Below are 24,672 nucleotides of genomic sequence, written 5' to 3' on the forward strand. Positions count from 1 at the left end.
ACCTTTCTGTGTCTTAGAAACGATCACACTGGTAGTGGGTCTGTATTCGGCTTTTTTCAGCGTGTCTGGGAGAAGTGTGTGTGTGCCGGGCGCTCCTTTATCTTACTTCCTTACAGATGCTTGGAACTGGAGGGTGTGAGTGTGTCACAACATGACTCTGGCTCCCACTGGCCCATCTAAGGAAACGGGAAGGAGGGTTGTACTGGGCTGCGCCACATGTATCCGGAGGACGGGAACCTGGGAGCGGATGTCTGGGCTGTGAGGGCGAGTACGTGGCAGAGCTCATTTGATGGGTTCCGTGAAATCCTCTCGTACGATGGGCTGGTTTTTACCCACCAGCAATGCAGCAGCCCACTTGTTGGCTCGGAGCTCTCCGGCTGTAGGATCTTCCAGTTCTCATTTTACCCCATCTGGCCGTCCATGCGGTTGAGTCTGTGTGTCCGTATCCCTCACCGGCACTCCCTGCTGGCGCGAAACTTCGGGCCATTTTCCTCCTAGACCGTCCTTTCCTTGTTGACACGGAGGAGCTCCATTTGTTACAGCTCTTGAAGTCCGTCCTGCACGTTCCAGATGTTTCCCCCAGGCCGTTGCCTTTTTACTTTGCATCCGGTATCACCTGTCAGAAGACAAGTGTGTTCTATTAGCCTTTCCCTCTTTTTTGTTGTGGCCCTTGGAGACGTTTCACGGGGACACGATGTTTATAAAAGTCGAGCAAGCAGTTTATGAAAGCGGTGGGAGGGAGAGACCAAAGTCGGGGCCCCCACCTCCCCACTTCCTCCCGCATCCCGGGGAACATTACGGCTTCAAGGAGCGGCTCCCGCTCCGCATTCCCTCGTAAAAATAAATGTTGTGCAGACGGGAGAGTGGCTGTCTGCGCATCTGGCTGGGGAGGGCTCAGGGGACGGTCTGCTGCGGTGAGCACAAGAGCCACTCCGCGAAGGGAGCCTTAAGCCTCAGCCTCTGACCCAGAAACCCATTCCGGGGAGGAAACTCTTAATGGCCAGAGCCGGCCACCAGCCCCTGTGTCAAATAGAGGGGACTTGGGGGTGGGCTGGTCATCGCTGTTCAAGGACGCGCTCCGCAGCCCGGACTCCAGGCAAAGCCCTCCGGAAGCCCGCACCGCTCCATCGCCTGGGGAAATGCGTCTGTTCCCCTGCGGACGGAACATGGGTCTGTGGCAAAGATACATGGGGGTGGTTTTCTGCACGTAAATAACACTGCGCGTCTGAATTTTACATCAAAGGCGGAAAAAATGCTGAACTCTGAGCTCCTGAAGATTTGCAAGCTGAAGGCCACGCTCAGGTCTGCAACTTCCTTTGAAACACATAGAACAATAGGGGGGTTAAGTGGACAGACGCCTGGATGCCTCATAAAACAAAGACAGTGACATGTTTTGAAAAGGACATAGTTGGGCGGGGAGGGGGGCACCTCAGCGCGATGCTGGAGCTCAAGTGTCAGGGCCACGGATTCGCTCCCGGGGTTCCTTCCACAGCCCTGCACCTGCATTTCAGTCTGCAACATCCTTTTCCTTGCAGTGGGTTCCCCCAAATGGTGAAAGCTCCAGGCACTGCAAAATCTCGATCTGCCTCTGACTGTCCCGACACCAACAAATGGGAGAATGATCAGGAACCTGGGTCTGGGAGCTGGTTTCCTGGCTGTGTGACCTTGTGGAGGTTACTCAACCTCTCTGTGCCTCCGAGGCCCCATCTGCAAAACGGGCATAATGATACCTCACTGTGCCTTATGACGTGGATTAAGGGAGTGCGCCCGGGGAAAGTTCAGAGCACAGAGTTAGCGCTCCCTGAGTGTTTGCTCTTATAACAATGTTAGGGAAAAAACAACAAAAAAATTTTTGTTTAAAGTGGAAACTTGCAGCCCGTGCCAAAGACTCCTCACAAATGCTCTTACCTTTTGACCGACTAATTGCTCTTGGGAAGGGCCCTAAGGAAGCAGCCGGAAGCTGGGGGAGAGGCACCGTGTGCAGGGATGTTGGGGGGTAGAGTGCGGTGCAGAATGGAAGGAAGCAGCTCATGGCTCCGGGCGGGCCCCGCCACGGACCGAGGGGACCGAGGGGGCAGACGCGCGGGTGATAAGCGGCCTCTGTGTCTGTGCAGATGCTTTGTGCAAAGAAGTCGACAGGATCCAAACCCCCTGGTGCCCAGGGTTTCTCGGGTGGGGGGTTCCGGGGGGTTCTTTCCCCTTCTATCTCCAGCCTCCCCGTATTTTCCATAATGGGCAAAGCCTTTTTAAAAGCGGGAATTCAGAAGCGGACAGAGAGCCCCTGATGCAAATAAAGGTGTCCGCTGTTGCACTGTTTGGGAAATTAAAAACAGAAATAGTCCAGACATGCAAGGGCAGGACACGGGTATTTACAAGTGGGATGTCTACACTCGGGCCATTGCTCTGCCATTCATAAAGAGTCCGCTTTCAGACGAAAGTGCAACGAGCTGGGGAAACACTTAGGATCTGTCTCCCAGAACTGTTCAAGGGGCCAAGAGCACCGCAGGACCTTGACCAATTTGTAGCTGTCTGGAAACGCGTGCGCGGAGGAGGACGCTGGAGGCTGTGCCCCCGCAGGTGGATCGTGGGGGGTTCTTCGTCCTTCTGTCATGTTCCTGCACCTCCTCGGCTTCCTCCCGTGTTGCCCACAGTGGAGGCGCCAGGTGGGCCTGCCTGACCTCCTCCCCTGGCCCCAGAGCAAGTGCCAGCAGGTGGACCCCTCCAGAGACTCGGGGTGGCGGAAGACACCCCAGGGTCACGACTGGGGCTGGTTGTGTTTGCACCCAGTGCTCCTGGCAGTGGTGGCCTCGGGGTTCCATGCTGTCATCCTGGGGGTTATTCCTGAGGGCCCCGCCCAGGCTCTGATCCCTGCCCCTCACAACCATGTGTTGCTCTCACACTCAGGGAAATCATGTTTAAAATACTAAGAGATTTCTAAGGTCTGTGTGAGTGTAAACCACTGTGAAGAGCTGACATTTTTGCTGTGTTCATTTGCCAGCAAACGAGATGGTGGCCCAGAGAGGGCAAGAGGTTTACCCAAGGCCACACAGACTTGCTAAGAGTCTGAGTCCAGCCAGGACTTTCTCCATTCCCCTTGGAGAGCCCAGCCTTTCATGAATGAGGCAGCAGCACAGACAGCTGAGTATGCCTGCACCACTCTGTGCCTTACCTTTTCTACATGTCCACAGCATCTGGGGCATTGGGTGCAGAGAATGTCGAGTGATGATTGAAAGTCCCGTGATCTGAACTCTAGAATGACAATCACAGGAGCCCCCCAGGTCAGAAACCTGGCACCATGATGGATTCCTCCCTTTCCTTCAACAGCAATAATACCATTTTAAAAAGTCCCCAGCCCCATTCAGCCACCTAAGTACTAAGCCAAAATACTGAGTCTTCTCCTGGTTGCTGGCATTTGAGCAGAGACTGGAATAAAATGGGGGGGGCAAGCCTTGTGGATATTGCAGGGAAAAATTTTCAGGGGGCTGGAACAGTTAGTGCAAAGGCCCTGAGGTTGGGAACTTCACGAAGGGCGAGGGAGACTCATCTACCTGCAACCAAGTGAACCGAGGAGAGAGCGTGGAAGGTGAGCTCCCTAATGCACCCTGGAGCCAGATTGTGCTGGGCCATAGGGACCACGTGAGAAGAGTCCCTCTGACTGTGGGTGGGGAACAGATTCTAGGGGGCCAGAGATGTAGCAGGGAACCCAGTGAGAAAACAACTGCTGTAGTCCAGGCGGGAGACGCTGCTGCCAGACCGGTGTGGAATCGGTGAGGTAGAAGTTGCTAGAATCCAGATAGGTTTTGAAGGTGGAGTGCACAGATGGTGTGGGTGCGAAGGCCAGAGGGAGATCAAGGATAAGCAAGGATATTCCAGGCAGAACTTTTGGATGGATGGAGGTGCCCTGCAGAGGTGGGAGGCAGAGGGGTCGGGGGGGGGGGGGTGCTGGATTGCTGAGACCTGCCCCGGGGGATCCAGGGCAGGGGGTGGATGCCCCTGATGACTGTGCCGGGAGGGGTCTCGTGGCGCCGCCAGTGGTTCTGAGTGAACGTTAACGTCCTTCTCTCTCTGAGTGACTGGTATGGACCCTCAAAATGCAGCATCTCCCAAGTTCAAGGGGGAAGCGTGCGGAGATGCGATAGAGACGGTGGCCGCCAGGGGGCGCCAAGAGCCTGCGCCTGGGGCCAGCAGTGGGGGGTGGTTCCCTCGAGACCCTAACTCCAGCTTCGCCCCTACTCAGGACCCCTCAAAGAGCCACACTGCAATAAGTGGGATAAAAGCTAAACCCGAGTGGGAGGAAGCTGCTGCTTTCCGAAAGAGGAGGAGCCGATTCGAGAAGTCTCTGTAAGTCCGCCCAGAGGGGCTCCTGGGGGTCTGCCGGTCAGTGAGCTGAGGCTGGAGACTCGAAGGTCCGGGTCAGCCGATGGAATTTGATTAACATGTCCACACTGGTCAGTAACCCCCACTTGGGCCTGGACCAGGTGGAGAGAGGGAGTGGGGTGAGCAGGGGTCCCAGACCTGGAGGGGGCGGCCGGGCAAGCAGCGTTAAAGGGTGAGAGCCAGCGAGAGGGTAGGGCGGCCGCCGAGCCGTGTGTAGGTCACACTGGGGATGAGGCCAGAAGCTCGCAGACAGTTGCTCTACAGGTCCCTGTCACTTAGCTGTGGGCAAGGGGCGTCAAGCCTCAAGCCTGACTATTCCACCCGGTTCCCCTGCCCTGTGTCTTCCCCTATTGCCAGGCTGAGACCTTACCCAGAACCCCCAGCGGCCAGCGGTCGTCAGTTCACCCCCTCCATCCATCAGTGGGTCTCTCTCTCCATCTGTTGACCCATCACCCGTCCCCTTCCCCACCCATCGGGGCATCATCCTTGTGCATCCGGGTATAAAGAGCACAGGCCCTCCGATTCCATTTACCTGAAGCCCCAGGACACGCCAGACTGATGTGTGGTGACGTAGGTCAGGCTACCGGGAACTGACAAGGAAGATGCATGAGCGAACTTCTTGGAAAATGGAAATGATCTGTATCTTGATCCTGGTGGGAAGCCTGCTTCTCCCTCTCCCACTCCCCCTGCTTGTGTTCCCTCTCTGGCTGTCTCTCTCTCTGTTAAATAAATAAATAAATACCCCCCCCCCCCCCCCCCCCCGCGCAAAAGACATACACACACCTCCCATCCCTCATCGCCGTCGTTTCCTAGAAGAAATAATGACTTGGGATAATTTTATTTTTTGTTTTTTCATTTTTTAAAAAAGATTTAAAGGAGAGAGAGAGAGAGAGAGAGCACGTGCCCATGGGGGGAGGGGAAGAGGGAGAGAGAGCACCTGAAGCAGACTCCCTGCGGAGTGTGGAGCCTGATGTGGGGCTTGATCTCACGACCCCGATATCACGACCTGAGCTGAAATCAAGAGCTGGGTGCTCAGCTGACTGAGACGCTCAGGCGCCCTTAAGGATCTTTTAAACTTAAAATCTTAAGGATCATTTTAAAAATTAAGGAAAAGCTCTGAATGTACTAAAAGTTGCTGAATTGCTCGCTCTAAAATGATTAATTGAGAACAAAAAGCTTGGGTTAAGCCTCTGCCTTCCGCTCGGGTCATGGTCTCAGGGTCGTGGTATCAAGCCCCGCATCGGTCTCTCTGCTCATCGGAGAGCCTGCTTCCCCCTCGCTCTCTCTGCCTGCTTGTGATCTCATCTGTCAAATAAATAAAATCTTTAAAAAATTAAAAAACAAACAAGCAAAAAACTCTGCAAGGAGGGGGTAAGTCTGGAGATGACAGAGGGGGTCAGAGCATGTGCACCTTTGTGGTCCCCAATGCGGACTCTGGTTAGACCAGGTAATGCGGGAGCCACGGAGGGTTCTGAGCTGCCAGACGTGGGTCTGGCGCCCCCTGGTGGCCTATAAGGGGGACAGGCTGCAGGGGACAGAGGAAGAGGGGGAGGACCCGGGTTGTCCTCCAGCAGGAGGTGGGCAGGCTGGTGGAGGTGGGGAGAGGGTGGGTGCCTCCGGGACCCCCTTGGAAACCAAATCCACCATAATTAGCTGATGTACGAAGACAAGGAGAAAGCCAAGGTTTATGCTCCGTGTGGAGCTGCCGATCTGAGATGGGAAGGGGGGCTCCAGAGGCAGGGGTGGGGGAATCTGGAGTCACAGTTTCAGGTGCCAGTTAGACACCCAATTATAGGTGCCAAGTGGACAGTTGGTTATAAAAATCTGGAAATGAGGGGCTGGAGATAGGCATTTGGAATTTGCATTAGACCCCAAGTCTGTGCAAACGGCCCCCTGTCTCCCTACCTAGCGTAGTTAGAATTTTCATTTCGTAAGGTGATTCCGGTCAGGTCCCTCAAGCCCAAACACAGTCAAACAACGTGTCAAACTCTGGGTCTTACCGACTTTTTCTTCCACATTCTTTCCTCTCCATCAGAGTCCGGTGAGGGACCCCAGTGGGGATGGGGGCCCCAAACCCCCACACCTCTGCACCGTGTTCTGAGGATTGCCAGAAGGGCTCGTAGAGTCCATATCTAGTTGACTGATGACAGCAACATAGTAAGGACACACAGTGGATCAGACAGGTGTGGTCTGGAGGGATCCACCTGCCGGCTCCCTCCCAACAGCGAACACGACACCACCTGTGTGCAACGCTTTTGCCCACGGAAGCCCACTAGATCCTTGGAGCTGCAGGCTTTGGGGGAGGGCTGGAACATGGGCACCATCTGCCTGGCCTGTACCCCAACTCCAGGCTTCCAGAAGGACAGCAGGTGTCAGCGTGAACCATATTGTTTTGTACAAAGGGCAGAGGCTCGGTGAGCCCACTTATCATTTAGGGAAGTTTTATATCACCGGAGGGAAATGTTTATCAGGCAATTTCCCAGTTGTAAGGCAAGGGCCAAGCTCCCAAGCTCAAAAGCCCGGAAGGTTAGCACGGGAAATTTCTCTCCTCCCCGCCGATGCTACTCAGAGGCCTGGTGGCAGTGACTGGTTTGGACAAGATAAAAGGCCAGGCGAGGGAGGGACACCTGGGTGGCTCAGTCAGTTAAGCATCTGCCTTCGGCTCAGGTCATGATCCCAGGGTGCGGGCATCAAGCTCCCCATCTGGCTCCTTGCTCAGCAGGGATCCTGCTTCTCCCTCTGCCCTCCCCTCCCCGTGCTTGTGCGCTTTCTCTATCTCTGACAAATAAATTAAGATCTTAAAAAAAAAAAATGCTAGGTGAGGGAAAGAAAACACAAGATCTAAAAGAAGAGAAAAAAAAAAAAAAACACAAACACTTCCAGAAGAAAACATTGGAGGAAATCTTAGTGGCCCTAGGTTTGACAGAGATACCCTAGGTGTGACACCAAAAAGGGACAAAGCATGATTAAAGCAAAACGAAATGGGACTTCATCAAAATTAAAATCCTTTGCTCTCCAAAAGATGCCACTGTGAGACCGGGAGGGCACGCCGCCGACTGGGAAAGTATCTGGAAAACGTTATCTCCAGCAAAGGACTTGGAGCTAGAATATGTAAAGAACTCTTAAAAACTAATAACCTAGAAGATCAATAACCCCAGTAAAAAGGGGGCCTCGGCTCATGTGGGTCCCAAGAATGGAGGAGACGGGGTCCTCCCCATCTGGGGCACAGTCTGCTCCGGGCTCAGGGGTCCTCCCTGGATGGGGGTAGAGGGAATGAAAAGGAGTCCCAGGGTGACCCTGACCCCCTGCAGAATGACAGACAGACAGAGGTGGCCTGGCTGCTGGCCTTGCCTGCACCCGGTGTTGAAGACATCGAAGAACAGGCAGGGGTCGGCGTGTCACGCTCCAGGGACACATCAGACACAAAGCCTTGAGCAACATCTTCCCTGGGGCCGGGATAGGCAGACTGGGCGTCCTGGACCCTCAGAAGTTCAGGCCTCTTTTACCCCCGGGGTTTTTGGGGTCCCTGAGAACACCCTCGGGCCCCGCTCAACCTGACCCCACCTTTCTCATCTTGCCCACAGGAAGCTGGTTCCGCAGCCTGACGCTGGGCTCACCCGGCCTCAGGTGAGTGCCTTTAGTGTGCCCATCTGTGAAATGGGACCATCACAGTTCTTGTCTCTTCAAGGGCAGGATGCTCTCATGAAGGACAGAGCCGCTTCCTCGCTCTGTTTATAAAACTTGCTCCCCCAGCCCTGCCCGTCACCCTTCCTGGCTTTATTTTCTTTCCCAGCGCTCACGATGCCCCTCACGTAGTACATATTTGTTTCTGTCCCCTGGGCGGGTGGAGTTGTGTGTTGCTGGGGGTGGGGAGGCCATGCCGGCCGGCCTCAGTGACCCTACGTTGTGTGTCAGCGCCTGGGGCCTCATTCTGCAGGATGTGCCTTGTCTGCAGTCATACGTCCCCAGTGAGCTGGATCTTGGGGTGAGCTGCTGAGCCGCTGGCTGGATCGCGTTGTGTTGCGCTCTTGTGTGTCTGGAATGTGGCTGTGTGTCCCCTGTGTGTGTGTGGAGGTGGCTGCCCTTGGGTCTGACACATTTGGTGGCCCTGGCTCGGCTGTGGTCTACAGAGGTCCTGGTGTGCCTTTGGTGTCATTGTGTGGCTGACTGGAGAGGTGTAGGCTGTTGTGTTACTGTGTTTCTGGCTGGGTTGCCGTTTGGTTGCTGTGCAGTTGTGTACCCGGGTGGGGGTGAGTCTTTGTGTGTTACCATTGGTCTATGTGCATGTGTATGAGAGAGAGAGGGAGAGTCCCAGCCCCCCAAAACCACTACTAATTCTTCCGGCCTCCCCAACTTCTGGACAAGAGACCCCTTTGTTCTCAGGGCAGAAGAGGGGGGCTGGTGTTCCTTTTCTCTGAAGCTCCTGGCAAGGTCTCAGCCCAGAGCCTGGCCAACAAAACACTCACAGCTTCTGTGCTGTGCCCGGCCACTGGCTGGGTGCGCTGGGAAAGCCGGGGGGTCACCAGACCTGTGAGAACCAGAGCGACAGTGGCAGCAGAGAAGGGGAAGTGTCGAGGGGACCCCGACCCTGACCCAGGCTCAGAAAACCTTGCTGGAGGACGATTGTTACAGGATGGGTTTTGGGAAAACCATGACACATGCAGATCTAAAAGTGAACATGAGGTCGAGGCTGGGCTCCCCCTGTTCAGAGGACGCTCGAAGAACAGACACATTTACAGATCGGGAAGGTTGAAGCCAATATTGGAGGCAGAACATTTGGGGAGGTGCTATGGCCTGAATATTTGTGTCCCCCCCATTAATGTTTGTCACTTATAAGCCACACGGAGAATTACTGTGCATTGCTTCCACGTATCCGCAATGGACAGGATTATTTTTTTTAAATTTTTATTTATTTATTTATTTATTTGACAGACAGAGATCACAAGTAGGCAGAGAGGCAGGCAGGAGAGAGAGGAGGAAGCAGGCTCCCCGCTGAGCAGAGAGCCCAATGCGGGGCTCGATCCCAGGACCCTGGGATCATGACCTGAGCTGAAGGCAGAGGCTTTAACCCACTGAGCCACCCAGGCACCCCAATGGACAGGATTATAAAACAGCCCACAGCTTGGAAGGATTTGTTCTGGGCTGAATGGCGTCCTGCCCCAGATTCATGTATGTTGAGGTCCTAGCCCCCAGGACCTCAGGATGTGATCTTATTTGGAAATAGGTTCTTTGCGGATGTTAGTAGTTACAATGAGGTCCTACTGGACTGAGGGGCGGGTGTCTCTAATCCAACATGATTTATGTCCTTATAAAATGGGGAAATGTGGAGAGACACACACAATGCTATGTAAAGATGAAGGCAGAGAGCCAAGTGACACTTTTACGAGCAACACCAAGATAGCCAGCAAAACACCACAAGCAAGGAAAAAAGCATGAAGTCTTTTTCCCAGTCCTCAGAGGGAATCAACTTTATGGACACTTTGATCTCCATCTTCTTTCTTTTCTTTTCTTTTTCTTTCTTTTTTTTTTTTTTTAGATTTTTATTTTATTTATTTTAATTTTTAATTTTTAAAAAATTTTAAAGTTTTTAAAAGATTTTATTTATTTGTCAGAGAGAGAGGGAGAGAGCGCAAGCAGGGGAAGCAGCAGGCTGAGGGAGAAGCAGGCGCTCTGCTGAGCAAGAAGCCTGTTGCGGGGCTCGATCCCAGGACCCTGGGAAGCGACCTGAGTCTAAAGTAGTTGCTCAACGACTGAACCACCCAGGCGCCTGGAGATTTTATATTATTTTCTTTCTTTCTTTCTTTCTTTCTTTCTTTCTTTCTTTCTTTCTTTTTTTTTTTTTTTTTTTGAGATTTTATTTTTAAGTAACCTGTACACCCAGCATTGGGCTCAAACTCACAACCCTGAGATCAAGAGTCCCGCGCTCCACAGACTGAGCTAGACAGGCGCCCCTGGATCTCCCAGCTTCCGACCTCTAGAACCGGGAACCAACTCTCAGTGGCTTAAGCCACGTACTTTGTGATGACAGACAAACAAATACAGATGTACTATGCAGAAGGCACAGCTTTCCCCGGAAGCACAATGTTTTCCTTATAATATTGTAACGGAACCACCCTGAGTTCTCTCCTCGGTGAGTCAGAAACGACACTAGGACAAGGACAAGTTTATTTGCAGCAAATAAGAGGAGATCACGGAGAAGGGCTTCCAAAAGTGACTCCCAAGCAAGGCTCGGTGGGGTCTTTCATGTAGGGTTAGGATGAGTAGTTCATCCTACATAGAGGTGGGCACAAGCTCGCGCATGCGCTTTAAGGCAACGTGCCGGAACACGCGGTGGCTGTTATGTAAATGAGGCTTGTGCTCCTCCTTGTGTGGAGATTTCAGTATTATAATGAGATAAAGGTACTTGTCATTTTAGGGATCACTCCATCCTCCGACCATCTGCTCAGGTGTGAGTCTGGGGAGCTTAACCCCACCCCAGGGTGGTCTGGGGGTTCTGGAGGTCTTTTTAGGGCAGTTGCTATGGCTGGTGGAGTGGCTTTGCTTTCCATCTGCCTGAGTTAAGAGACAAGCTGAAAAGAGGAGCTTAAGAGAAAATGTGGAACAAAGGTCGATGAGTACCAGCAGGTGGGCAGTCAAGGTCAGGTCCTGGCGTCTAGCTGGCGACATCGGAGCTGATTGCTGTTGATGAGCGCGACTGTGCAGCGGGAGAGGGGAGAAAGAGCACGTGCCAAGGCCGAGAAGGAGGAAAGCAGGGGAGGCCTGAGATGGGATCGCGGTGATTCGATGTGGCTAGGGCACTGGGAGATAGGGCAAGGAGGGAAGGATGGGACCAGACAGGGGCAGACGGTGCCAAGATTTGGGTTTTTGTTCTGATGGCTCTGGAAGATCTCTGTTTAGGGGCCGTTGATTGCACACAGCCCTGTTGGTTGCTTTATATCCCAGGCTCATTATTATCCTTCCAAGACCAAGGGGATCAGAAGTCACACAACAGAGGGGGAGTGGAACTTGAACCTTGTCTGCCATCCCCCCTGAGCCAGGGTTATAGCAAGTGAGGACCAAGGACCAGAGGCAGAGACAGAAGCGGGGGCAGGAAGATCTCAGCTGAGCTGGTCTTTAATGAGCCTTCTGCAAGTGCCAGACACTCGCTCACCAATCCCCTTATGTCCTCCAGCCGCCAGGCTAAATCACTCCCAGTAGGGAAGGGATTTTGTCTATATTTTCATCGCGGACTGCAGGTGGGCCCGCACTACATATTTGGTAAATGAATGAGTCGTCCCTGAAGGCGATTATGCCCATCTTCCGCACAGAGAAACTGAGGCTCGGAGAGGCGCCCACGCTCTAATTAATCCCTTAGCTAGTTGCCCGCTTCCAGCACTTTCCTGAGCCCCTCGCCTCGCCGCTCAGGCGGCGCCGGGTCCAGCGGCCCTGCCCGCATCAGGCAGCGGCGGCCCTGCAGTGCTCGCAGGAAACCTGGGCTTCCCGGTCGGGCCCCTGCGCACCCCCAGGGCTTTCCGGCTCGGCCCTCCCACCCTCTCCCAGGCAGAAAAGGGGCCCGAGAGCCGCCCCCTCCCGGCCCACACTGGAAAACCACCACCTTCCTTGGCAATTCCGTTTTCTTTGAGGATCCGCCGGTCCCGAATCCCGCCCCGCGGGGCCGTACCATTCCTGCCCGGAGGGGGGACCGGGAGGGGTCGCGCAGAGGCTTCCCCGGGGGCTTCTGTCGGACGCGGCCCGACCCCAGCGGGGGAAGGGAAGGGGCTGCGTGGGGGCTCAGAGTGGCGGGTCACAGGGTCCCTGCACTCCCGCCGTGGGGGCCCGCCGGCTCCCGCCGTCCCCGCTCCCCCCCCCTCGTTGGTTCGCGCCGTGGAAAGCGGAGTAACAACCTTTGTGCTGAGATCCCCGAGCCGCGCAGTGCGTCCGTGCCAGCCGCAGGTGGGTCGCTGTCCGCGCCCATGCTGCGGTCCCCAGCCATGGCCCTCGCCATCCGAGTCGTTTATTGGTAAGCACGACGGCCGGAGGCCCCCTCCGCGACCTCCGCCCGGACCCCTCGGCCCGACGGTGCTGGGCCCTAGGGACTGGGGGCTGGACCCACGGGGCTCCCTGCCCGAGAAAAGGGGTTCCCTACGGGTGGGGTGGGCGTGTGGGGACTGGCGCGAAGGAAGGGCGTTGATCCACCTCCCGGGTGCGTGGCATTCAGGACAGCTCAGGTTTCCGAAGGTGGAACCGAGACACGTGTCGGGCTATTTAAGACACTCAACTCCGGGGGGCTCCGTTTGCGGAGCCGGGGTCGGGGGTCACCTTTGTAACCGGAGCGGAACCTCTCTGCACGTTTAGGCTTCCCCTCCCCCAGTACCATGAACAGTCAAGGGGTGGGGACGGCGAGAGTCGGGAAGGTTCGAGAAGGTTCCAGCGTGGGTTTGAAAGGAATGAAGACCTGGGTGCCCATCGTTAGTAATCCTCCTCCCTTTCGGGCCTGGGTTTCCCCATCTGCAGAGGGAGAGAGAGTGATCTCGGTAGGGACCGCGGAAGGGAGTGCATGTTTGATCCAGCTTCCTCGCTAGCGTGAAAACGTCCCGAGTGGACAGGGGATTTTCTCGTTGACTGCTCCTTACAGCCCCCGCCCGTCCCAATTGCATAGGCAGGCCTGCCTGTGGGCGCCTAGTAAATACACGTTCCGCACATTTCTCCTCCCAGAAAGTGCTTGCAGGAGAATATTAGCTCTGTTTTCGTTATAGGGGAGGTTGGGGGTGGGTCATGTCCCAGCGTGAGTCAAATGCCCTGGGGCAGCTGCTGGTTTTGAAAGGCTGAGCTAGAAATGCGGGCGGGTTAGAAATGTCCCCTCACCCTCCGCAAAACAGAGAGAGGAGTGATATTTTGAGGCCCCCAGGAGGCCTGTGCCAGACTCCACTCCTGAAATAGCCTGCTGAGGGGGTTGGGGAGGCGTTTGGATTCCGGCCTCAGGGATGGGAGGACCTGGGGATCCAGGAGTAAAGGTTTTCAGGACACTTTCTCCCCGGGCTGTGGGTGGGGATGCTGTTTCTCTGGTTCTCATCCTAACCCCGTTTTCTGTTTCTTTTCCTTACGCCTGTGTCTCATACTTGTGGTCTGTCCTTGTCACCCCCTTGCTCTGCGCCCCCTCTCTGTTGCTTGGCTCCTCTGTTGGGTGTCGCTTTTCTGTGTGTGTGGGTGTCTGCCTCCTGTTCCCTGTCCCCGTGCCGCTGTCAACATTTTCTGTGTGTCTGTCCTCTCCTCTGTCTGTCCCCTCTTTGGCTTTGTCATCTGTCTGTGTTCCTCTTCATGTCTTTCTGGGCCCCCTTCCATTTCCCTTTGTGTCTCCCTCCGCCACCCACCTGCCTCTTCCCCCCACTTTCTTCCTCTTCCTGGATCCCCACCATCTCCCTCTCTCCCCTGGAACCCACTCTCTTGGACTCCCTCCCACCAGTGGCGCTTGAGGCTACAAGTCCAAGGTAAGCAGACTGGCCAGCCCCAGGGTGTCCCTGGGAGATGAGGGAGGAGGGCGAGCCGGCGTGGCCCCTGTTGACCCCTGTTTTGACCCCCACACCTCCTTTCCAGTATCTTCAGCTCAAGAAGAAGTTAGAAGATGAGTTCCCGGGATGCCTGGACATCGTGAGTCTTGGTGGTGGGGAGGAGAATCAGAGATGGGTCTCCTTGTGTGTCCCTCAGCCCTGAGGGGGGCGGGATCCCAGTATCTCAGGTGGTTCGGGCTGGCCCCACCCTTCACCCCATAGGTGCAGGTGTCCCCAGGTGGGCCACTCCACCCCTCCAACATCATCTCTCTCCCCAGTGCGGCGAGGGAACTCCCCAGGCCACTGGCTTCTTTGAAGTGATGGTAGCTGGGAAGTTGGTTCACTCCAAGAAGGTATGGCTGTCTGTCTGTCTGTCCATCCTTCTCGTCTTATTCTCAGGCTGGCTGGGCATTGGGATCTCACTGCTTCCCTCTTCTTCCACTCCCCAGAGAGGTGATGGCTACGTGGACACAGAGAGCAAGTTTCTGAAGCTGGTGGCCGCTGTCAAGGCCGCCTTGGCTCAGGGCTAATGTGCCCTGAAGGCAGAGGTGAGGGGGACCCGGCTCGTACACACTGCGGTCCACATAACCCGAACCTAAGACTCGTTTCCAACCCAATACCATCCAGAATGGGTAGCATTGTCTGTATTATTTTCTAGATCACAGAACTGCTTTTCAGGGCTTCCTGAGCCTGATTTCCCATTTCCAAGCCAGTGTGTTCCAGATGAGCCCCAACCACCCCCCAAAACTGGGCACCCCATGCTAGCCCACTCCAGAACCAGGTTCTGGCTCCTGACGGCCGAGAGCACTCTCCCATTCTCTCTCTTTGAGCATCCCTGCCTTCCGTCAGTATACAGTGGACCTAATTTCCTGTCCCCAGGAGACTTGGATCCAGAAAACTGGTTTTCAAATGCTTGAAACTCAAGTTCCGTTTCCTAGAGTCTTTTAGCAGAGCAGAGTGAGGTCACCTTCGCTGTGAACTTGAACACGAAGATTGAATTAATGCGATACAGAGCAGCATCTTGCCTCCTGTGCAGCTCTGAGATGAAGGGAGGGCTCCCCTAAACAGAGAAAGTCAAGAATTATGTAATTCCAAAGCGGCTTGAGCTGACTCAGTTACGCGCTGGCAGCTGTGAGGGTGGGGGCGGGGCTTTCAGTTCTTCAAGCCGGAAGTGGGAATTGACAGGTGGCTCCTGACATCAGCCCGCGGTTGGCTGGGGTTCCAGGGAGGGCCGTCAGTGGATGCTTTCCTCCCACATGAGCAAACATGGGACTTACGTTGGGGAGGAGAGAGGGAGCAGTGGGTCTTGTTCGCATGTTTTGTGGGTGCAGTTTCCGGGGTCCCTGAGACCACCCTCGGGGTCCGGGATTTGCTAGAAGGGCACTCAGGACTCACCAAGTTATACGGGTGGTACGATGATCATAGCAGCAGGGTAGCCATGAAAGTCAGTGAAGAGGAGAAGTATGGGGCGGCATCAGGACCCCTCATTGTCCCCGTGGTCGGAGTATCACCACAGGGAAGCTCGCCCTCTGTGGTTGACCTTGGCCTCCGGCCCTTCCAGAAGCAGGAGCTGCTATCTTGTGGTCCAAGGCCCCCACTGTAAATCATGTCATTAGCGTAGCTGGGCACCGTAGCCCAGGGCCCCAGGTGAACCGGGATGTCACCCAGGCAGGACATTCCATTCCCAGTGCTTTGAGATCCCCCCCCCCTCCCAGGAGCTGGCGGCCAGGAGGGTCCTCCTTGCAGGTCGGGGGCCATGAAGAGGTCTTTCTGGGGCTTGCAGCTGGCGCGGGCATCCCCAAACCCCATTTCAGTGGGCAGCTTGTCTGGAGAGCTGTCTCCCCGTGGGGCACAGGTGACACGTGTACTCTCACCTCTGCTAGTGGCTGCGCAGCAGCACATCCCCACCCCCAAATTTATTAAGAGCGAAGTCTTGGCCCACCTTGCCCGTTGGATTACAGCTTCTCTCCCACGGGCATCCCGTTGTCCTCGTGCCTCAGTTTCTCCCTGGGACTGCATTTTGCCCCTCACTTGTCTTTCTTCCTTTCTCATGGGGTCCCCACTGGTCTTGGTCCCTGTAAACTCACCCCTCCCCCACCTCTTCTCTGCACAGTCCAGTGACCTTGGCCCAGCCCCTGGTGGCAGACGCTTCATGATGGGAAGGACTGAAATGTCTCGTGGACGCCTGGTCTTTCCCTGATGTCCCTGCGGCCGCTGAGTGGGGGCCGAGACTGACGCCCCTGGTCCTTGCCTGTGTGTGTGTGTGTGTGTGTGCGCAGCCCCCCGGGAGTGTAACTTTGCACCCTGCCTTGCTCCTTCCTCTCCCCACCCATTCCCCGAATCCCCCAGCCCCCTGGCTACTCTCTGGCATTTGGGGTGGTCCTGCTCCTGGCTTCCTTTTCTTTGGGGGGGGGGCGAGAGAGAGATCGGGTGAGTGAGTTGCAGATTTTGGCAGACTTGTCAACGGTTCACTATTCATTAAACATTGGGTGAGTTTAATGGAATGTGTCTGTGAGTTTCCATTTTGCTCGTGGAACCTGGGTGTCAGCGTGTGAGCTTGAGGCGGGCAGTGGGGGGCACCGATTTCAGCCCATGGTGACGGGGCTCCCATGAGAGCCAGGGCTCGCTCCCCTCTTCCACATCTGGGTGGGTTGGTGACTTCAGCAGCGATGGGACAGAAAGCAGGGGAGTCCTGGGACAGCAGAGCCAGCTTCGGTCACCACCTTCAGAGCCCAGAGAGCGCTTCCCATGCTCTATTCTGTTGGATCTTAGAGCAAGTCACAGGGCTGACTGAGCCCACCCGCCAGGGGACTGGGATCCTAAGTGGGCTCTCGCCCTTGACGGTGGAATTAGGAATTGGTTGAGTTGGATTAGCCCCTGGTAGAGAAAGGTGAGCAGATGTCGTCAGCGGATGAAGCTTGCTCAGGACCCTGTGGTCAGCTGTCACTCTGTGCTGGGTTGGGTGTTAGGGCCACTCGGGGAGGTTGGAGACTTGGGTGCCCCTTGGACCACGGCATTGGGACCGTCGGGGATTGCGGGGGCAGTGATCAGGAGTTTCAGAAGCCCACGTGGGAGCTCCTCCTGGGGCTGGACCATTTATAAGACCCACAGGGAGGCTGGCCCTCCAGTCTCGCTTCAAACAGACCACCCACTTGATATCTTGGAACCCCTTTTCACGGAGGCCCATTTCTATCTTAAATGTTTGTACGTGTCCTGGAAAAGTGAAATCACCAAAACACGCAAACAAAAATTCACTTGTGTACAATGCCCCAGGATCTTTGCAGAAGCCTCCCAAACAAGGATGTTGCTGTTCTGTCAGCTCCAACCCCTCGTGGGCCGACAGAGTGGGAGCTCTGGCGATTCTGTGAGCCCAGCTCTGGATCGTGTTGAAGCAGACGGGTCACACCGAATTAAGCTCAATTCCTCTCTCAGGTCGTCTGAGCCGGGCCATCGGGTGGCACGGGTGGGGTGAGGACACCCACCCCACTAGATGCCACAAAGAAGCATCTAGATGCAAACGTCCCACTCTCTGAAGCTGTTGAGTTGGAGACACCCACGAAACCGCGTTTGGGACTGGTCAGGGGCTGGAGACCAGAGGAAAAGAGCTTGAGAAACAGAAGAGATTACAACGAATGTTACTCTTTTCCTTTAAAAATAGCTTTATTGAGATACAACGCATGCCATACAACTCATTTCCCCTTCTTTTAAAAAAAAGATTTTATTTGAGAGCGAGAGAGAGCACAAGCAGGGCGAGAGACAGGCAGAGCTCGAGAAGCAGGCTCCCCGCCGAGCAAGGAGCCCAATGTGGGACTTGATCCCAGAACCCCGAGATCACGACCTGAGCTGAGGGCAGACGCTTAACCCACTGAGCCACCCAGGTGCCCCCAACTCACCCCTTTAAAGTGTCTTAATTTGACGGCTTTACTATATTCACTATATTCAAGATAAAAGCAATCAGCACGGGGCGCCTGGGTGGCTCAGTGGGTTAAAGCCTCTGCCTTCGGCTCAGGTCGTGATCCCAGGGTCCTGGGATCGAGCCCCGCATTGGGCTCTGCTCAGCGGGGAGCCTGCTTCCTCCTCTCTCTCTGCCTGTCTCTCTACTTACTTGTGATCTCTATCTGTCAAATGAATAAATAAAAAAATCTTAAAAAAAAAAAAAGCAATCAGCACCCACCATCTGAGAACATGGGCACCACGGAGGGAAGCCCCACCCCTCCCTTCCCCGCTGTGAGCATCCAGTAATTTGCTTTCCATTTCTGGGAATGTGCCTAGTCCCAAGATGTCCTATCAACGGAATTGGACAAGGCTTTGCCTTTTGTGTCTTGCTGCTTTCACTTTAGTTTAATGTTTTCGAGGTTCGTCCCCTTAGTAGCATGGATCAGCATTTCTTTTCGCAGCTGGATAATTTTCCACTGTAGGGACCGCCCCTTTTTGTTTGCTCCTCCGCCGATGGGCACTTAGGTTTTTTTCTAGACTTTTTGGCCCCTGTGAATGAATCCTGCCCCTGAGACCACGAGCTAACAGGGGTGTGTCTGAACTGCCTTCGGTTCCTTTGTGTGGACGCCTAGAAGCGAGATTGCAGGGTCAATGGCAATGGTATTTTACAACCTCCGTGGTGGCGGGTCACACACAGACCCTTAGATTCCCTCGGGACTGGGGAGCTCTTAATGCCTTTGGAAGGATGGAGAGCACTTGCCTCAACTCAGATACAGTTCTCATCGGGCGGACTCTCAGACCTGAGCCTCTCACTCCGGAGACACCATGGTTCTTGCCTGAAGTCAATGCCAACGGCTCACGAGGCTGTGCCTGTGTTGCGCGGGTCTGTTTGCTGCGGTATCCGGGAGAAGTCACAGGACAACCACCAACAACAGCGATGAGAAAGAGTGCTCCCCACCCCTGAGCAAGGTCTTTATTTCTAACGATCCCGATGCTTTTCTTAGGAAACAATTCTTTGTGGTTGAGGTCTAAGCCAGGTCAAGACAGATCACAGAAAGTGGGCAGCTAAGACTTGTTGGAGCCTGACCTTGACCCCGTCTGTCTGCTCGCCTCATATTGGGGGCTGCCTGGTGACGCCACCCGCAGCTCTCACTTCTCCATTTGGCTTAGTGTTGTGCTGCTAACCGGCAATTGGTCTTTTAAGCGAGACGTCCGATGGGTGAGGCTAGACTGGGTTATGCTTCAGCGGAAACAAAGCAAACCCAGGTCTCAGCAGATGAACACAACCGAGGCAAAGTTCCTCTCCAGGGCAGCTGTCCTCTGTGCGTGCGTTCCGTGGTCTGGAGAGGCACTGTCCAGCAGAATTTTCTGTGAGGATGGACCTTTCTGTGCAACACTTAGCCACAGGCCGCAGGGTGCTCTCGAGCACATGAGATGTGGCGAGTGTCACTGAGGAGCTGAATGTGTTTTTATTTAGTTAAATTTACTCAGGGGCGCCTGAGTGGCGCAGTCCATTGAGCATCCCACTCTTGGTTTCGGCTGGGGTGGTGGTCTTGGGGTAGTGGGGTCGAGCCCCTCATCTGGATCTGTGCTGAGTGTGGAACCTGCTTAATTAAGTTCTCTCTTTCCTTCTTCCTCTGCCCCTCTCCCTGGTGCATGCTCTTGCTCTAAAAAGTAAATCTTCTTAAAAAGTAAAAAATGAATTTACAATCAAATACGCATGACATCTGCCAGTGGTTGCCTTATTATGTTTATATTATATATAATATAATATTAACATATTATATATATTATATATGTTGCATATATAATTATATTATATTAAAGATTTTCTTTCCTTATTTGAGAGAGAGAGAGCGCGTGCACAGAGGGAAAGGGATAAGACTCTCCACTGGGCAGAGACCCCTGAGGTAGGGCTGGATCCCAGGACCCTGAGATCATGACCTGAGCTGAAGGCAGAAGCTTAACGGACTGGGCCACCCAGGTTGGTTCCCTTATAGAGCAGTTGCAGATCTAAACTTTTGGAGAGCTCCGTCGCTGCCTCTAATCCCACAGCATCCTCAGGGCACCTGCCTGGGAAAGAGAGGAGAGGCCCACGCACCGGCCCTTAAAGGCCTCAGGCAGGAAGTGACGCACATCCCCTCTCCTCGCAGCCCATTGGCCAGAACAGGCGCACGGCCCCGCCCATCTGCCTAGCCGGGCGGGGAACCTCAGTCTTCTTGTATTGAGGAAGGGGAGGTGAGCCTGAATAATCGGTGAGCGCTAGAAATATCTGCCCCGATCCTTTTATTTTAAGTTTACCTTGTGCCTGGGAGAGAAAGTGCCATGGTTCTATTTTTGCTTAACTGGGACAATTCACACCTTCAAGAAAATAAAAAGAGGCAGCCGGGAAGGTCCCTCCTATCCTGAACGGGGAGACACAGTGAATTCTTGTCCAACAGCGACTCTGTGTGGCCATCTTGAGAACTGCACCCCTATCATTCCGGGTAACCAGAATATCATCCCCGTGGAATCCCTTCTGGTCATTGAGATTCGTCTAGCGGAGCGAGTCACCGTTTTTGGCGTAGTGACATGACCCTTTTCAAATAAATACGGAAGAGGGAAAAATATATCTTCTCTTCTCTCTCTGGCCCCTTCCACTTAGTCTACGACCAATCCCAGCTTCAGTACTTGCTGGCTGTGGGACCTCAGACAAGTGTCTTTACCTCTCAGGGTGATGATTTAGTGGAAGGAGGAGGCGAGGGAAATGGGGGTGAGGGGTCCAAGCAACCCCAGGGGGAGGCTGGGCGTCACCAGGGTCGAGTGCAAAATGGGAGATTTTGCCCTCCGTGCTTCTGTAGCCTCTTCCCTCTGACTCAGAGAACGGCCTGTCTTGCCTCCCTGCCCTTCCTGACTTTTCTCCATCTGGGGGAAAGACTGAACTCTCCTCTTGCGTCAGCCCTACCTCCACGTGGCTCCACGGTACAGCGCCTCAAGCCGGGCAGTTCCTCCCACCTTAAAAAAATATAGGGGCACTTGGGTGGCTCAGAGGGTTAAAGCCTCTGCCTTCGGCTCAGGTCATGATCCCAGAGTCGTGGGATCGAGCCCCACATCGGGCTCTTTCCTTGGTGGGGAGCCTGCTTCCTCCTCTCTCTCTCTGCCTGCCTCTCTGCCTACTTGTGATCTCTGTCTGTCCAATAAATAAATAAAATCTTTAAAAAAAATATATATATATATATTTTAACTTCAAGGACATTTACTGGGGCACTTGGCTGGCTCAGCCCATAGAGGCTTTGACTCTTTTTTTTTTTTTTTTTTAAGATTTTATTTATTTATTTATTTGACAAAAAAATCTTTTAAAAAGATTTTATTTATTTATTTATTTATTTTATTGATTGATTGATTTGTCAAATAAATAAATAAATAAAGAGAGAGATCACAAGTAGGCAGAGAGGCAGAGAGAGAGGGGGAAGCAGGCTTCCTGCTGAGCATGGGGCTCGATCCCAGGACCCTGAGATCATGCCTGAGCCGAAGGCAGAGGCTTTAACCCACTGAGCCACCCAGGGGCCCCAAGGCCATGTATAGTTAAGAACTCTTGAGGTTGGTGGTCAACTCAACAATGGGATCCAGGTTTCAGAATTGTTCTCTCTATTCTCTTTTCTTTAGCTTGTTGGGTTTTTATGTGCTTGCTGTTTTGCCTTATGACGGCAAGATGGCCATGGCAGCTCCACACATCACATCTGTGTCCAAAACAGGAAGGAGGAGGAAGACTCCTGCCAGTACACTTTCTTTTTGTACCTGTCCCCCCCCCTCAATTTTTTGAATCAAGGTAAAATACACATAACCCCAAATTTGCCATTTTGACCATCTTAAGGTACACGATCGATTGGGTAACATTTAATATATTTCCAATCATGAGCAAATATCACTAATTTCCAGTTCCAGAACATTTCTTCACTCCAAAAAGAAACTGAACCCAGTAAGCACCCACCCCTCAATCCTCCCTCCCTCCCAATCCATTGGCACCCACCAATCTGCTTTATAGATGCGCCTATTCTGCGGGCCCCTGGGTGGCTCATTTAGCTGAGTATCTGCGTTCATGCAAGTTAAATGCATATTCCTAATTGAAACAAGCCAATCTGAAAAGGTTACATGCTGTATGAGTCCAACTACAAGACATTCTGGGAGAGACATGGACACAGTAAAGTGATCAGAGTTTCCAGGAGTTAAGGGGGAGGGATGAACCGGTGGAGCACAGAGGACTTTGAGGGCAGTGAGGGCATTGCCGTGGGGAATACGTGTAGGGTATTGTAGGGCACTGTAATGATGGATACCTGTCATTATTTGCCAAAACCCACAGAATGCACGACACCAAGAATGAACCCTAATGTAAATTGTGCACTCTGGGTGACAACGTGTCAATAGAATTTCACTGATTGCCACAGAAGTACCACTATCGTGGGTGTCGATGTGGGGGAGACTGTGCGTCCATGAAGGCAGGTGGTATACAGGAACTCCCTGAATTTTCTGCTCTCCTTTGCTTTCCTGAACCTACAACTGCTCTGAAAAAATAAGGTCTTTTTAAAATATTTTATTTATTTATTTGTCAGACAGAGCGAACACAAGCAGCAGGCAGAGGGAGAAGCAGGCTCCCCGCTGAGCCTAGAGCCCGACTCAGGGCTCGATCCCAGGACCCCAGGATCATGACCTGAGCCAAACGCTGAGCCACCCAGTCACCCCCAAGATAACCTAATTCTAACATGCCTTCTTTAGCTATTTGTTTACACTGAACTACAGTTTTCACAAGAAAGGTGGGAGGAATACATGATTCTTCCTAATGTAGCAATGTCTAGAATAGTACACCGGAGCCTCAACAACTTTCTCCAGTTTTTTTTCTTTCTTTCTTTTTTGAGGGCCCCTGTGAACCCACCTGGGTCTACGTTTCTGGTGTATTTCAACTTGTACCAGACGGACTTCTTTTGAAGCTCAGGCTGAACTTCTTGGAGGTGGCCCCTGGACCCTTGGACATAGAACCCCAGCAATCTGTTGAGAGCTTCGCATCTCTGCGGGGGACAAGGTGTTGCAGGCTTGTTTTAGTTTTCCTGCCTCGGAACTGGGGTCAGCCTTTTCCTTGAAAAAACTGGGGTCACCCTCAGAGGGAGATGCTATTTGAAGGCAGTAGCCCGCCCCCCCTAGAAATCTAGAGGAGAGGTAGCAAAATCTAGGCATTCAGCGGGTCAAGACGCCAGACGCTGCCCACCCCAGTGCTTCTGTGCTGGTCTCCTCGCCCTCTGCACCTGTCTCCCCTGTGCCCTTCTGTGTCTGTGCAGCGGCTGTTGGATAAGCAGGAGGAGTTTCTTTAAGCCCAGCCCGGGGGCCTGTCCGCTCTGTTATATCTGTCCGCCCTCCCCCCGACAGCCTGTCACGTGTCCTCCCCCTTCCCTCCCTCCACCTGATCTAATTCTCTCTCTGCTCTAAGAGGCTGTCCTGACCTAAGAGGATTGGAACATTGGCTAAATGGAAGCGGTCAGGGTCAGAGAGCTGCTTGCGGCGGATGGCCACCGGGGGGCAGCAGAGGGAAGCGGGCGCTGGGGAGACAGCGCCCCAGGAGAGGGGGCGAGCGGGGTCGGGGGGGGGGGGGTCCCACCAGAGGACAGAGGGAGGGGGAAGTTCTGGAAAGGAGGACTGGGGGTGGGGGGTGATTTCAGATTTACAGAAAAATCGAGAAGATACGTATCCAGCGCTCCATTCACATCCTACCTTAGCAGGTGCGTTTATTACAATGAGTGAACCAACAGTGATAAACTCTCATTGACTAAAGCCCTTAGTTGATTCGGTTTGGTTAGTTTTTCCCAAATGTCCTTTTTCTGTTCCAGGATCCCACCCTGGGCACTACATGACGCGTCTCCTGTGACAGTTTCTCAAGACTGTCCTCGTTTTGATGACCTGGATGGTGTTGAGGAGTAAGGGTCGGATATTTGGAGAATGCCCCTCTGTGGGAATTTGTCTGAAGGTTTTCTCATGACCAGATTGGGGTTATGGGTCTGGGGAGGAAGACCGTGGAGGTCACATCAGATCAAGGCTACACAATCATCTGGCCATGGTTGGGTCTGTCCGGGTTCTCTCCTTCCCTGCCTGTGCTCTTTGGGAGGAAGTCACTTCGGGGAGCCCTGTTGTGTGTCTGGCTGTGCCTGCTGAGGCTCAGAGAGGTGTTGTCACCTGCCCCAAGTCACACAGCAGATTCCTGGTGCTGCTGGTCTTGTCCGGCCCTGCGTCACTCTACGCTACGGAGGCGCGGGTTAGAGAGATACAGAGAAGGAGAGAAGAGAGCCCAAAATGCATAAGGGGAAAGAGAAGGGAGGGGGTCAGAAGGCAGGAAGAAGATGGGAGCCTGGGAGGAGTTGAGTGAGCCATGGAGACTGGGGACCCAGACAAGAAGGGCATGAAGGAACGCACCAGGCGAGGGGTGGAGAGAGACAGAGGCAGAGAAAGACACCGAGAAAATTCTTTACATGTTGCTATCCTTAACCATTGTGATGGCGGATTCTGTTTGCTGAGCACTTAGGATGCTCAGGCTCAGTTAAGATTTATATGATTTGGGGGTCTGGGCGGCCCAGTTGGTTAAGCATCTGCCTCTTGATTTGGGTTCAGGTCGTGAGCTCAGGGTCGTGAGATCGAACCCCACGTCTGGCTCTGTGCTGGGTGTGGAGCCTGTTTTGGGATTCTCCCCCTCTGCCCTGTCCCCACTCTTTCTCTAAAAAATAAAATAAAATAAAATAAAAATTATATGATTTGACTCATTTGATCCTTCTCAAATCCCTCCTTCTCACAAGAAACCCTCGCATGAAAAGCT

General features: G+C 53.7%; 1 protein-coding gene across 1 annotated transcript; it reads left to right on the forward strand.

Annotated features, from left to right (window-relative positions):
• Positions 1-12,224: 12,224 nt before the first annotated feature.
• On the forward strand, positions 12,225-16,403 carry SELENOW (selenoprotein W). The gene is made up of 6 exons (XM_053447817.1): positions 12,225-12,376; positions 13,820-13,844; positions 13,951-14,004; positions 14,183-14,257; positions 14,354-14,452; positions 16,018-16,403. Exons 1-5 carry the CDS (start codon positions 12,330-12,332, stop codon positions 14,432-14,434), a joined length of 282 nt encoding a protein of 93 aa, XP_053303792.1. The 5' UTR covers positions 12,225-12,329; the 3' UTR covers positions 14,435-14,452; positions 16,018-16,403.
• Positions 16,404-24,672: the final 8,269 nt, after the last annotated feature.

Source organism: Lutra lutra, chromosome 17 (genome assembly GCF_902655055.1).
Source record: "Lutra lutra chromosome 17, mLutLut1.2, whole genome shotgun sequence".
Taxonomy (NCBI): Eukaryota; Metazoa; Chordata; class Mammalia; order Carnivora; family Mustelidae; genus Lutra; species Lutra lutra.